We start from the raw sequence: 12,895 nt of genomic DNA, 5'->3' as shown, positions 1-12,895 counted from the left end.
TGGGAGGGAGGGAGGGAAGGTCCTTGCAGGGTGCACTGCAGAGACAGCTGCCAAATGTCCTGTTCCCTTCAGGTGACATGGTTTAGGCTGTTTTGAGTATTATTCTTCTAAATTTCTAAATTCTGGAAATGCTCCAAACCCAGCCTTGAGCTGGTGGGGATTTGAAGTCTGGCTGTCCCTTGTGAAGATCCACAGTTATAACCCAATTTACAAAGCCTAAAGAATGGGGAAGGCTCTGTTTGCAGTGAGGGATCTCCAAACCTGACATGGATCAGCACAAAAACTTCTGTAGACAACTGAATAAGAATAAACTTCTTTCCTCATGAATTTAGAACTCCAACTACGAGAGCATCCAGCAGACTGCAAGGAGCATTGCTGAGCAAGCCCACGAGCTGGCCTATGACCCCACGTACATGTCACCCTTTGCACAGTTCGCCTGTGACAACGGATTGAATGTCAGAGGTGAGAGCTTCTCCTCCTCCTGCTGCTGCTGTCTTGGAGACATCTTTAGCAGAGTGAAGTTCTGCTGTTCCAAAATCCTGTAGGAAAACAGAATAGTAGCAAATGTGGTTGGCAGGAGAGCACCAAACTGGTGTGGGATTTGGCAAAGCCCCCAGGGTCTGCACAGGCCGTCATGGCCCCAGCAGAGCAGGAGCCTCCCGTGGGGAAGCAGCTGGAGCATGGAGAACACAGTGCCCTGATTGTTTTATTTTTAATGTAATCTGTGCATTCCTGCCCCAGGAATCCTGCCTGAGAGGAGTTCTCCAGTACTCCTGTACTTACTTGTTGCTTGGATTCGGGTGTGTGGGTGGTGTGTGAGGGTTTTTTGTTTGGGGGTTTTTTTAAGGTCTCATCTTACTGCTGTGTTTCAGCTGAGGTTCTGCCCACTCTTTGGTAGATTTGGGATTGGTTTTTTAGTTGCAATTTGAAACTCTTGTATCATTGGCATCCCCATACTGATCTGTCTGTTGGTTCTACTTCTGTGCTTTAGAAAGGCATTGGGAAAACACCTGGCAGACCTCAGAGCCTGAGCAAACATCTTTCTTTTAACGATTTTTTACTTTTAACTAAACGAATAAATAAAATTCTGCCAGTAAAGATGTTCTCATCTCTGTATCAGAAGGGCAGGATTTCCTGCAAGAACCTTAAGCCCCTTTCCTCAGGTAGCAGCTGTCGCACTTGGGCTCTGTGTTGCTCCAAGCTCAGTCACTCAGTAATGAAGCTGCAGATCTCCAGACTCCAGGGGATTGCTTTGACTTCCCACATAACAAAACCTCTCTTCTGGGCCATTTCTCCAGGATTTGAATGTGTTGCTCTGACTATTGAGGATTGAAAAATAACTATTAAAAATGTTAAGTAGCTTTTAGAAGACCTGAGGTAATACAGTGCTGGAGAAGATGCTAAAGAGGTGTTGTTTGATTTACAGTGGAAATTCCTGAGGAGATCTGATTTCATGGCTGTTTACGTGTAACAAAGCAGTGTCAGGTGTTTTGTGCATTTATTAGAGAGTCTGCTGAGAGCAGGCTTTGTGCTCTGCCAGCTACCAGCAATGTTCAAGGTTCTGACCTCCTTTTCATAGTTTGATCTCACTGGAGCTTGAAAGGAGAGTGGTTTTGTGCTGTGTTAAATGTCACTGCACCCCTCAGTTTGGAAAGGAGGTGGGGGAGGCAGAGTTTGTGGCTACTCAAACCAGGTTTTGAACACCTAAACCAGTTTTAAAGAGCTCTCCATGGGGAATGTCTCAGACCTTCAGAAGACATCCCACTGTGGTTTGATGAAATAAAAGGTTTTTTCTTCTATTGCAGGGGGGAAACCAGACGACATCACCGTCCTTCTTTCCATCGTAGCCGAGTACACAGACTGAGGTCCTGGCGCTGTCCGAGCTGCCCCCGGCCGGTTTCCTGCTGGCAGGATTGTTCCTTCCTCCCCAGCTGCTCCGGGCAGCCGGCCCTGAGCCCGGAGCCTGGCCCGAGACGCAGCTGAGGCCCTTTCTAAGAACCACTCGTAGTCCACTGGTCTTGGTCTGCCAGCAAGAGAGGAAGAAGCTCAAGGCTTGGAGCTTTTCTTTGAGAGCTTAGTCCTTGTCCGGAGCAGGGGAGGATCCATCCCACAGCCTTGCTGCGCTGCAGATGTGACTTTCCAAGGAGTAGAATTGGTTGATCACCTTTCAAACTAGATCAATAGGTAACGCCTCCGCACGAGGGCATATTACTCTATTTCCTAGGAACGTTCGCTGTTGTTGAGGGTGTGTTACAGACCCAGTTCCATAAAGCATAGTCTTGTTCCAGTGATAGCCGAGGTTTCGTGTTTCTGAGCTCCGGTTTTCAGGAGATTTATAACTGCTGTAAACATTCTGCTCTTGCCATCCATGGTGTCAGCCTTAGGAGCCTTTTCTAGTACGAGATTTCAAACAAACCTAGTTCAAGTTATATGGATGCAAATGTGTTTTGTGATTTCAGGTGCTTAACTGTGATCTTAAAAGTTTTGCAGATCATTCGTCCATAATGGGCCTGGTTCTGGATGTTTTGGCTGTGGATAATTACTATTTTTTTTTTTAAACAAAAATTCTAGCTCAGTCTCAAACAGCCAAGCTGGCCACACTTAAGGTCTTTCAGCATTTGAACCCATCTCAGCGTGGGATGATGGTAAATGCTACGGTGGGAGGTTGCACAAAACAGCTCATCCTCAATCCGAGCGTCTTCACTTCGGGTAGATAATTCTGTTGTTGATATAAAACATAATTTGTGTTAATAATTGCCACTCTTGCTTGTAGAACAGAATATGCTGCACCAGTTTAAGTCCAGTTGATCCTTTCTGACTCAAACAGGCACCTCTTTGCTTCTGCTGCGGCAGCGGCAGCGAGTACGAAAATGGAAACTTAATGAAAATAATCAGCAAAGCTTACATTTCATTTTAACTAAAGTTTAGGGTTTTCAATGATCCTTAATGATGTTTACAGTTATCTAACAGCCACTTTGCAATATGACATTTCCTTTTCAATGACAGTAGCTCACGTTTGTCCCCCCTTTTCCAGCCAGCTTTCCTTTTCCTTTCCTGAGGCTCATACGAAAGCTGAGAGCTGTAAAGATATATATATTTTTGGTCAGTTTTTCATTAACTTTTTTGCTGGTAGAGAAGTATGTAGAAATAAATTAAAGCCATGTTTTTATATATAAAAAGTCGGGTAATGTTGCTGTTTAGGTGAGTGCAGTTAAACTTGGTCAGTAAGGAATCTTACCTGCTCTCAAGAGGAGATTTTTACTACCTGGTTTATTGTATTAAAACTGTTTAAGTTTGAGGTTACCTCAACTTGTTTAAAGAATTTTTGTGGACTTGTACTGTATATTTGCGTAACTATGTCAAGCTTTTATTTAAGGTCATTTAACATGTACCATGTACATGTCATTTTACTATATTTCAGTGCATCATGCTTGTAACAGGCATTTCATTTATAATAAGTGATTAATTTGGGAGCTCTTCAGTAATTTATCTGCTATTCCTCAATTGGCATAATGTTAGATATCTACTTTAAATCACCTTGTAATTACTCGTCAAAATGCCTTAACTACCCTAACTTGACCAAAATAGGATTTTGGTGAGGGTATGGGGAGGATTATATTAATGAAGAAAAATTAATTAGTTTTGTGACACACAAACAGTGAGTGGTGGAGAACTTTGCACAACCTGTCAGTCCTTGTTTTTAACCTGAACAAGCTGTCTCTGGCTGTCTTGGAGGAATGTATTCACATGCAGAACAGGGCTTTGTTTCTTGTCCGGGAGGGGCTTTTCTCTCCCGACTCTGGGTGTCTTTACATTTATCCAGTATTTACTCTGCACGCTTCTGGATTAGAGCAGATTTGATCAATTCTTCTTTCCCTTTGCCCTTCCCTTCAGGCGATGCCCCTGTGGCCCCTGGCTGTCCTCTGCTCTCAGCACAGTCCCCAGTCCTCCCTGTTTCCCCTTCCCGGCTTTCCAGACCTTTCCCTGGGGACGTGTGTGGGTCAGAGGGTCTGGAATTCCCGAATTCCCGCTCCTCCAGGGCCGGGCGCGCTCCCTGTCTGTATCCGCAAATCCGTTTGCCTCATATCACACCATGACCTGTTGGGTTTTTTTAAATAAAGAACAAATTTGGGTTTTGATTTACAAATCATGAGTTTTTCCCTCACCGGGCACACCAAAGACCAGTAAAGCTTTTAGCTTTTCCATCTGTTTATAAAGCAATACTGTATTATAAAGAATTGATATTTTTATCACATGCTTGATTGTTTTGGGTTTTTTTTAAGACGTGCACTCTGAACATATCAAACCTGATTTTTTCCTATGAACTTAACGCTGTCTGCGCACAACTGATCTTTGGAGAAGGAAGTGACAGGGCCCATCCTATCAAAAATAATTCCCAGCGATGCATGAAGCAGTAACACTTGCTAGGGGTTAGGTTAGCGGGAATGTTCACGAGAGGAATGTACAAGAAAGGTGTTCCCTGAGTTGGAAGCGAGCGGAGCACGGGCTGGCTTGGAGCTGCTGCAGGGGGTTGTGGTTTGTTTTGGGAGCTGCTGGGTTGGGAGTGGGGATCTGGAGGAACAGGAGGAGCTTTGTCCCCCAGGAACCTGGGATTGCTGCAGCAGCGGCCGTAGGGATTGGGGTGGAACAGGGCTAGGATGTGGTGAATTGGAAGAGCTCTGGTTCCTTGCTGTTTTCCTGGCTATCTTTGGGAGAGCTGCGACATACAGTCAGAAATGTCCTTCTTCAGGCTGAAAGCAAAACCAAACCAAAAACCGGATTTGGGACCAGGCAGTTACAAGTGAGTGGAGGAGAAGGGAGAGGCGACCATGTGGCAGGAGTGGGAGGATTTAGTGATGGAATGTCCACCTCTTGGTAAGGGACATCCTTTCTCCAGCTGCTGTGTGGAGAACCCGACTGTATGTGGTAGTTTCTGACAAAGATAGCTGAAACAATGAAGCAAAATCTGAGTCTGTATCTGAGGATGCTTTTTTGTTGCTGTTAAAATGAGACTATCATCTATGCTTACCTAAGAGGCAATTATGTAAATTTCATGTCTGAGGTATAACTTATGCAGGAATAGTTCTGTAAATACATTTAAATAAATTGTAAAGATATTTAATAAATATAGTATTTATACTAAAATGTGCTTTTTAAAGTCAAGTTGCCTGCAAAAACCCTCTGTTTGTTGATGTGGGGATGGGTTGGTGGCACAGAGGCACAGCCAGGGCTGGGAGGGCTGGGCTGTCACTGTGACCTCCCTGCACTGCTCTCAAATGCACACCTGAGCGACACCCGATGCCTTCTGCAGCAGCCTGGCAGACAGAAAACGATCCCTTAATTGACTGGTGTTGTATTCCAGTGTGACTTTGGAAATACTGCACTGCCCCTGATGTGGGGTGGAGGAGACGCAGGGAAAGGAAAGAATAATACAAGTCTGAAACACAAACCTTTATTTTTTAAAATGCAGTTCTGTGACAACTTTGTTTTTTCAGTTAAACCCCGGTTCTACAGAGTCTGTAAAAACCTGAGTTCTCCTGGAGCTGGGCTGGGTTATTTTTCCAGCACCCTTAACCAGAACAGCGGCTTCATTTGCCTGATGTGGTCGCAGAGTTTGAATTCAAACTGAGCCTCTCTCTAGTGAGAGTGTTCTGAGAGCAGAACCCCCAGCAGTTCCTGCAGAACACACAAACCTCAACAGAGTCAGTCATGACCTAAATTTGTGCCACTACAAGAGCACTGACAATTCCAGAACGTTCTGTGCTGCTGGGTCACAGCAGCAGTGACAAAGGCTGGGCCTGCACTGCACTCCCCACTGTCTGTCCCTGCACTACAGAACCGGGGAGCTCTGCAAGGCACCCAGCTCCTCCTCAGTGTCACTGGCTGTCACCAAACTCTGGAAGGTGTCACCAAGAGCCTCCTTCTCCTTGTAAGAGACAGCTCCAAAGAATAAGGAGTGGAACTGGAAAATGCAATATTTGTACAGGTAAGAATTCCACGATACAAAATTTGGGCATTAATTATTTGTGAAGCTTTTGCCACTTTTAAGATCTTTCTCAGCCAGTGCAACCCACCTGCCCCTCAGGAGTGTTCCCAGCAGTGGTGGGGTTCCACTGCTGACACCGTGGGGAGTTCCCTCACCTTCTCATGAGGAGCCTCTGTGGCCTCTCCTCCCGCTGCCTCGGCCGTGGCTGCTCCTGCTCTTCCTGGCACATCCCTCTCTGTGCCTCTGGGAATATTTTTTACCTCTTGTTTCTCCAGAGCACTTGGGGGTTTTGCCGAGTGCATGCTCGGAGTGTTTCCCTTCTGCTGTGGCTTTTTGGAAGCGGCTGTGTCTGCGTTGCTGGCTCCATCCATGGAGGTCTGGGCAGATTTATCCATGCCAGTCCTTGAGCTGCATTGCACAGAGTAGGGCAGGTCAGTAACTGGCTTTGTGTTTCATTGGAATATATTTTCTGTTTGTGAAAGGTTACAGCTTTAGAGGAGATTGTCAGCATTTCCCCTCCTGCTACACCCAGATCCCATGGAGATGAGAAAGCAGCAGCTCGTACACAATGTTCTCTCTTGCACCCCCTTATTGCTGTTGTGCTGCTCAGATGTTCCTGAACCCCTGTAGTGCAGTTTTCCTGTGAAAACCTGAGTTTTTCACCCTCTTAAGGCCACCTGCCCCCTCAGCCCCTGTTACCTGTGCCAGGGCCGTGGTCCAGAGCAGGCAGGCTCTGGGGAAGCTGCTTCCTTCTCAGCCTCACACAAGGTAGCCAGGATAAAGCTGGCCTCCAGCAGCAGGTCCTCAAGGCTGAAAGCAATGGGTCTAAACACAAATATTGAGACCAAACAGCACAGGGAACTACAGATACTGTGAGAGGTGACACAGACCCTGTGACTCTACCTATGAATTAAAAAGGGCCTCCTCTGAAAAGCTGAAAACCTCCTGTATTTGCTACTGAGGAATGAGAGAGGGGCTCCTGTAAGAGATCTCACTGCTCCAATCAGCAAATGCTGTGCAGTAGCAGAGTCAAATTATAGCATTAAACATGTAATTATTAAAATTATATTTATTCAGAAAACGTATTGTTTCTTTAAAGTGCTAAATAAATTGCCTGCAGGGGACTGAGAGGCTCAGGTGTCCAGGTAATTTATACACAGGGAGCTCATCAGACAGCACGGCTGCCTTGGCAATGCCCAGGTTCAGTGTTTTATGTGGAATTACAAACTCTGGATTGCAGCTTAGAAATGGCTTTTGGTTTGAAATGAAAATCTGCCCTAATCTGCAGTTCAGTGTTCAGTGGGTGACTGCAGGGGTCCCAGCCAGGGCAGTTCCCACACCTACTTCCCACATCTGTCGAAGTGGATGGACACAGGAACGCTCGTGGCTTCGGAAAACGCCAGCAGGCCCTGCAGAGGAGGGTAGGGGGTGAAGTGCTCGTTAAACCCAGAACATTAATACTGGAATTTGAGTTTATCCCAGCTGCTGTTCACTGGCAAAAAGAGGGGGAAAGTCTGCTGCTTTTAAGAATAATTACTGTCCTTCCCTGCCAGAGCGTTGCCAGAGGAGGTTCTGCATGGAGAACTTCCCTGGTCACGATGCCTTCCCTGGCACAAAAACCACATCTGTTTCAGAAGTGTTTTGTTTGCCTTTCAAAGGCTCTGAGGTGTCCTGCAGATCCTGGGGTTTAAAGCTAATCCTCAACCAGGTGGTGAAACCCTGCTGCTGTCAGGAGGGCTGGTGGAACACAGCCCAGGGCCATTCCACAGGGACCATCCTGTGTTGTCCTGGTCCAGTCAGGCAAATTAATAAGAAATGGGTTTTCTTCCCAGACAAATTCTTACTTTACCCTCAATTCTTTAAGGCAAAATGTCACTTCAGAATCTACTCCAACTTGAAAGTAGTCAAATTCCTCTGGACTGAGCTGTATCTCAGTAAGCATTGTCCTTGAAAAGTCTGTTTGAGATAACAACAAAGTCAGGGACCCACAGCAGTGAAGTTTGAACCAACAAAGCTGTGACTGTAACCCTGAGGTTTTCACATAAGCATTGTTTGAACAAATAATTGTGGTTTTATAGTGGTTAACAGTAATAAACGTTTAGCTTATATACATACTAAAATGAAGTAAAATCCTCAATTTGCAGTACATTGTAGATTTGAATGGATTTTAATAGAACCCATTCCATGTTCTGCTGTGTGATCTAACTTAACATCTGCTGCTGTTCTTACAGATCTGCTTCTTCCACAGGCATCCATCACAAATAATATTCCCAGCTGCCTATTGTTGCATGGATGGGAAGCCCAAAATGCAGCGTGACTTTAATTAAGAGATTAATCAAAATTGTTGACAATCACCAGAGCACAATGGAGGTGGACTCAAGCTCTTTGTTTTAAATTAGAATCTTTTCCTGACACATAAGTGGCAACAGGAAATTGGCTGTTCAGTTTCAGGTATTCAGTTTTTTTGTTACCATGAGATTACTCCGTGGCTGTCAATGGGTGTGTGACAGTCCTGGAGAGCTCAGAGAAATTCCACAGCAGCTTGAGGCCAGGCTGCCAAGGAAGAGTTCCAGGCTATTCCCACTCTTCCCTTTCTCTGCTCAGGAGCTTTGTTTTCTCTCCCAGAGCTCAAACAGGCTCTTGTAAGAAGCTCCTTGTGGCTGTGGCAGGGCTGTTTGTCACACCGTGCAGCCGCGGCTGAGCCACAAAGGAGAGCAGCTGTGGGCAGAGGGGTTCGAAGGACACGGGAGGTGCTGCGGGCAGGGAGATTCACCACGAGCACAGCGCCTCTCACTGCCCCTCCTCTCTTCCCTCACTGCGGTTTTGGGATCTCTTTACAATTGTACCGGTTTTTTTCACTTTTTTTCTTACAGTAGTCCTGGTAAGTGAATGTTTCTGAAGTCCCCAAATGTGTCACTGAAAAATGTAATCTCTTTATTTTCGGTAATTTCTGCCCTGTTTCACTCCAACCAGTTCCTATCACTTGTTGCTTCTCCTAGCCTGTTCCCAGCCCTATTCCCACCCCTGTGCTCCAGGCTCTTCCCAGGTTGTTCTCCCCAGCTTTGGTCATAACAAGATGAAAACCATCTCCTTTATTATATGATACACAAGAACCTCTACTTCAAAACCACAATTACATCTTCAAAATTAGTTTGAGTCACACCCCAAGAATCTCCAGCTCGTTCTCCAGCTCCTGGAGATGTGACCATGGCAGTAACAGTGCTGACACTCTGTGCTGTCCTCAGACTAAAATATACTCTCTAATGATATCAATTCTATAATTGTGGTATTCAGATTTAAATAGTTCTTTTTAAAACATAAAATTATCCCCTTTTTCCTGGCAGTTGCCAGGCTGCTGCTCTTGCAGCACAGTAATTACCTCTTTCAAGCCTACAGCAAGTGGCTTAATTTATTTCAATTGGCTGCTCAGTCTGAGATCTGCCACTGACACCAGGAAGATGTTTCAATTTATTTAAATTTATTTAATTTATTAAAACCAGAGGGTGGCAGCATGACTTAAAATCTCTCTCTATAATGTTCTGTTAAAAATGTTGTTCAGCCATAAAATTCATCCCACGTTTATGTCGTGACAGTTATTATTCCTGGAGTTCACCTCAAAAAAAAAAAAAAGTTAAAAGCCCAAGTATTGGTTCACATTTTGAATTTCCTTACCAGTGTCTTCCTCAGTGTAACTCTTGAAACAAACTTTCATTGGAGTTACTGACAAGGTTATTTCTTCCTGACTGGTTGGGAAGTGAATCATCACATCAGCCAGCAGCCTATAAAATGTCATTCAACACTAAAATAATTCAATCTATGACTATTTAGCATTCGTTACTTTAGAAAGTAAAACTCAAAAAAATATTTCTGTGTTTTGTTACCTGGAGTGGACTTTAAGAATGTTTGGGCACATGTGCTTTGCAAAAACAGCCTGCAAGGGATCACACTCTTGAAATGTCAGGTTATAGGTTTTTACAACACCTGAGTACAAAGGAATAAATGAACAAAAATCAGTGCTTGGCTTTAATTTTAAGGGTTTTTTTTAAAGTATTAATTTTTCAATAGAGGAAGTAAGTGACTTAGTCCAGCTATATGGAAATAACCCACCACAAACAGGAAATGGAACACATCTGCCACCTCAGATTCCCTCCATCCTATTATTGTGCCTGGACAGCATCTGAGTTTTTAAGGATCCACAAGAAATAAATGAACAGCAACAAGTGCAACAAGTGCAACAAATGCAGGGTGGGAAAACTGCCTCAGTAATTAACTGATAAAATAATATAAATGGGAGTGGAATGCAGAACACAAACCCTACAGATCTCTGCCTTTCTGGGTAAGGATGTGCTAAGCTCTGCAGACCTAATTCAATGTATTATCCTCAGATCAGTAACCCCAGCTGGATTATTGATAATATGAACCACTGCCTCCAGCACAGCACAGCTCTGTGGGGGGAGATGATGTTTATTTAGGAATTTTGCAAAGACTGATGCTGATGAACATTCCCAGTCCTGCTGGGCTGAGGATGACAGACCTGCTCCTGTGTTGGTAATGGCATTAAATGTTGTGCTTTTAAACTCCCCTGTGACCTTACCGTGCCTGCAGAGGAGCTGAAAGGTGATGTGTTGGTCACTGGGGCTGGTGGAGATGCTGCACTTCTCTACATTCCTTTCCAGCACATTTACACATCTAAACACAGGGAGGACTGACTGCAAAAAAAAAATAAATTGGTGTAGAGGTTACTCCCAGAGCAGCTTTACAATAAATATAATTTCCCTGGGTTTGTACCCTGGTTTATCTCAAGCTGCTGCTCTTAAGGCTTCCCCAAACTGCTCTGTGGCTGATCCTCACCCACAATAATTTCAGCTGGAAATTGGGTTAATTTGCTGCTGTGTGTAACAACTCACTAAAATGTACCTTAATTATCAATTTACAGGGGAGGGATAACTGCTGCTCGTTCTGACATGGTTGGGACACGGCTGTCCAGCAGTAATGTTGGAAAAACATGGATGAGAAGAACACGCATGCATATGCTGACCTCGAGGAATTCACTGATCTTAAGGCAAGCTGGAAATGGAATCACAGAGTCAGTAGAGTCTCCAACATCACAGAATCCAACCACAGAGGGAACAGAAGTAAAATAATTTATTAAATCAAAACTGTCTCATATTGAACGTTTTAAAAAAAACTTCCCATGGACTTCAGTGCCACCAGCAAACCTGGAAATTTACATCTTAAAATGATAAAAAAATCAATAAAAATACATACTTTTAAATTGATTTTACAATTATTTATAAAAATAATTGAGTTACAGAAACACCCAGAGCTTGTGTTTGAGGCATTTGAGGGACACGATCCATACAGATGAGCAAAGGCACCACTCACACCTCAAAAATTCTTCAGATGTAAAACCAAATATCTCCACTTGTGATTTTCCATCGTCCCAGTGAGTCAAGGAGAGCTGATCACTTTTAACTAAGAAACCTCTGGAGAAAACACTAATTCTGCTGGAAATGGTGTTTGATTAATCAGAAGCATTAATGGATGTGTTCTTCCTGTTGAGTCACAACGGTACAAAACATGTTGTTTTTAGAGGCAGCTCCTGTGTGGTACAAAACTCAACCCTTGTGACCCCTGACAACAGAACTGAACCCCGTGGCATTAATCCAGATGTCCTGGACAACAAAAAAATCAAAGGATCTTAGGGCAGAGTAGGAATAAAATCTTCCATGATGGAATCTGCATAATTACAATCACAGAAAATATGGCATTTGTCCATATTGAAAGTGGAGGGTGCTGTGAATGTAAAGGTATCTGTAGGAAAACACAACATCCAATAATATAAATATTGGGCTTATAATAAAGATTTTAAAATTAGAATAAATAAAATTCACTTACACCTTTTTCTATGGGATCAAACCAGAATTCATCACTAATCCGTGCTATGGCATGTATTGCTCTTCCAAACACTGCCCGGGAAAGAAAACACTGCAATACGCATTTTAAATTAAAATAAAAAGGTGACACTGCACTTTCTCCTGAATAATTCAAGAGGAATCATTACAAACTTATACATTTGAAAGAAAACTGATGGTGGGAATGTTACTTTTGCTTTTTAATTAATATTTTCATTATCCAAACCCTCAATGTTTTGGAAAGCCACCTCTGACGAGGCACCTCGAGCATCGCCTGTCCCTTTGCAGCACCAGGTGTTACCACAAATTAAGTCAATAAGACAAAACTCCACCACCGGGGTTAGAAACGACATTTAACAGACAGAAAACTGAGAAGCAACGGGACATCTGGAGACACGGAATCCTAAAAACCACAGCGGAACCCAGCAGAGGGCCTGGGGATTTGCCTCCGGCAGTGGCGGAGCAGCTTTTCCCACAGAATGCGGAGCCAGGAACCGCGCTGTGCCTCTGGAGGAGCACAGGGGGACACAGCCAGGCCATGGCATTTCCAACCAGCGTCCCCAGATCCTGCGCTTCTGGACGAGTCCCAGATGCGCACATCCAGCACAATGGCCGGCCCCGCTGGGATGAGGGAGAGGCGGACCCCCGCTCCGCTCCCGGGGCTCTTGTCCCGCTCAGATCCGTCCCTGAGGTACCGGGGGTGCCGCGTTCCCGGTGTCCCGCATCCATCCCCGCCTGTGCCGGGCTCCCCGGGGCCCCGGTACCTCGGAGCTGCGCCCCCCCGATCACGCACTTCATGGCCGCCCCCGCTCCCCTCACGGCCGCGGAGGGCGGGAAACGCCTCAGGGCGGGGCCTGCGCCGTGAGGAGCCCCGGATGTGGAGCCCCGGGATTGCGGAATTATGGAATTCCGCAATTCGGCATTTGGGAATTGTCCCGAGTTACGCGCAGGAATCATCGATCCAACCTCTGGCCCTGCACAAACACCCCAGCAA

General features: G+C 44.9%; 2 protein-coding genes across 2 annotated transcripts in view; one reads left to right on the top strand and one right to left on the bottom strand.

The window, feature by feature from the left end:
* The window catches only part of PPTC7 (protein phosphatase targeting COQ7), a 21,309-nt gene extending 16,146 nt beyond the window's left edge, over window positions 1–5,163 (top strand). The window contains exons 5-6 of the mRNA XM_058851635.1: window positions 333–462; window positions 1,806–5,163. Coding sequence (XP_058707618.1) covers window positions 333–462; window positions 1,806–1,864 — 189 coding nt within the window. The 3' untranslated portion in view covers window positions 1,865–5,163. The remainder of the gene's footprint in view (window positions 1–332; window positions 463–1,805) is intronic.
* RAD9B (RAD9 checkpoint clamp component B) lies at window positions 3,040–12,895 on the bottom strand. Its single transcript, XM_058851634.1, has 11 exons — window positions 12,666–12,895; window positions 11,885–11,955; window positions 10,904–11,053; window positions 10,581–10,695; window positions 9,868–9,967; window positions 9,659–9,765; window positions 7,836–7,942; window positions 7,331–7,395; window positions 6,686–6,811; window positions 6,142–6,394; window positions 3,040–5,962 (listed from the first exon to the last, which is right to left on the bottom strand). The coding sequence occupies exons 1-11, from the start codon at window positions 12,856–12,858 to the stop codon at window positions 5,831–5,833; spliced, it is 1,419 nt and encodes a 472-aa protein (XP_058707617.1). The 5' UTR covers window positions 12,859–12,895; the 3' UTR covers window positions 3,040–5,830.

This window comes from Poecile atricapillus, chromosome 16 (assembly GCF_030490865.1).
Source record: "Poecile atricapillus isolate bPoeAtr1 chromosome 16, bPoeAtr1.hap1, whole genome shotgun sequence".
Lineage (NCBI taxonomy): Eukaryota > Metazoa > Chordata > Aves > Passeriformes > Paridae > Poecile > Poecile atricapillus.
The sequence above is the reverse complement of the archived record's forward strand: the minus strand, read 5'-3'. Positions and strand labels throughout refer to the sequence as shown.

Excerpts from the sequence above, each read along its gene's own strand:
- RAD9B (XM_058851634.1), bottom strand. The coding sequence starts at position 12,858 with ATGATTCCTGCGCGTAACTCGGGACAATTCCCAAATGCCGAATTGCGG. Across the intron at positions 11,054-11,884 it reads TTGATCCCATAGAAAAAGGT|CTTGCCTTAAGATCAGTGAA; the intron begins GTAAGTGAATTT and ends TTCCATTTCCAG. Across the intron at positions 7,396-7,835 it reads TTTGCCTTAAAGAATTGAGG|GGCCTGCTGGCGTTTTCCGA; the intron begins GTAAAGTAAGAA and ends CCTCCTCTGCAG.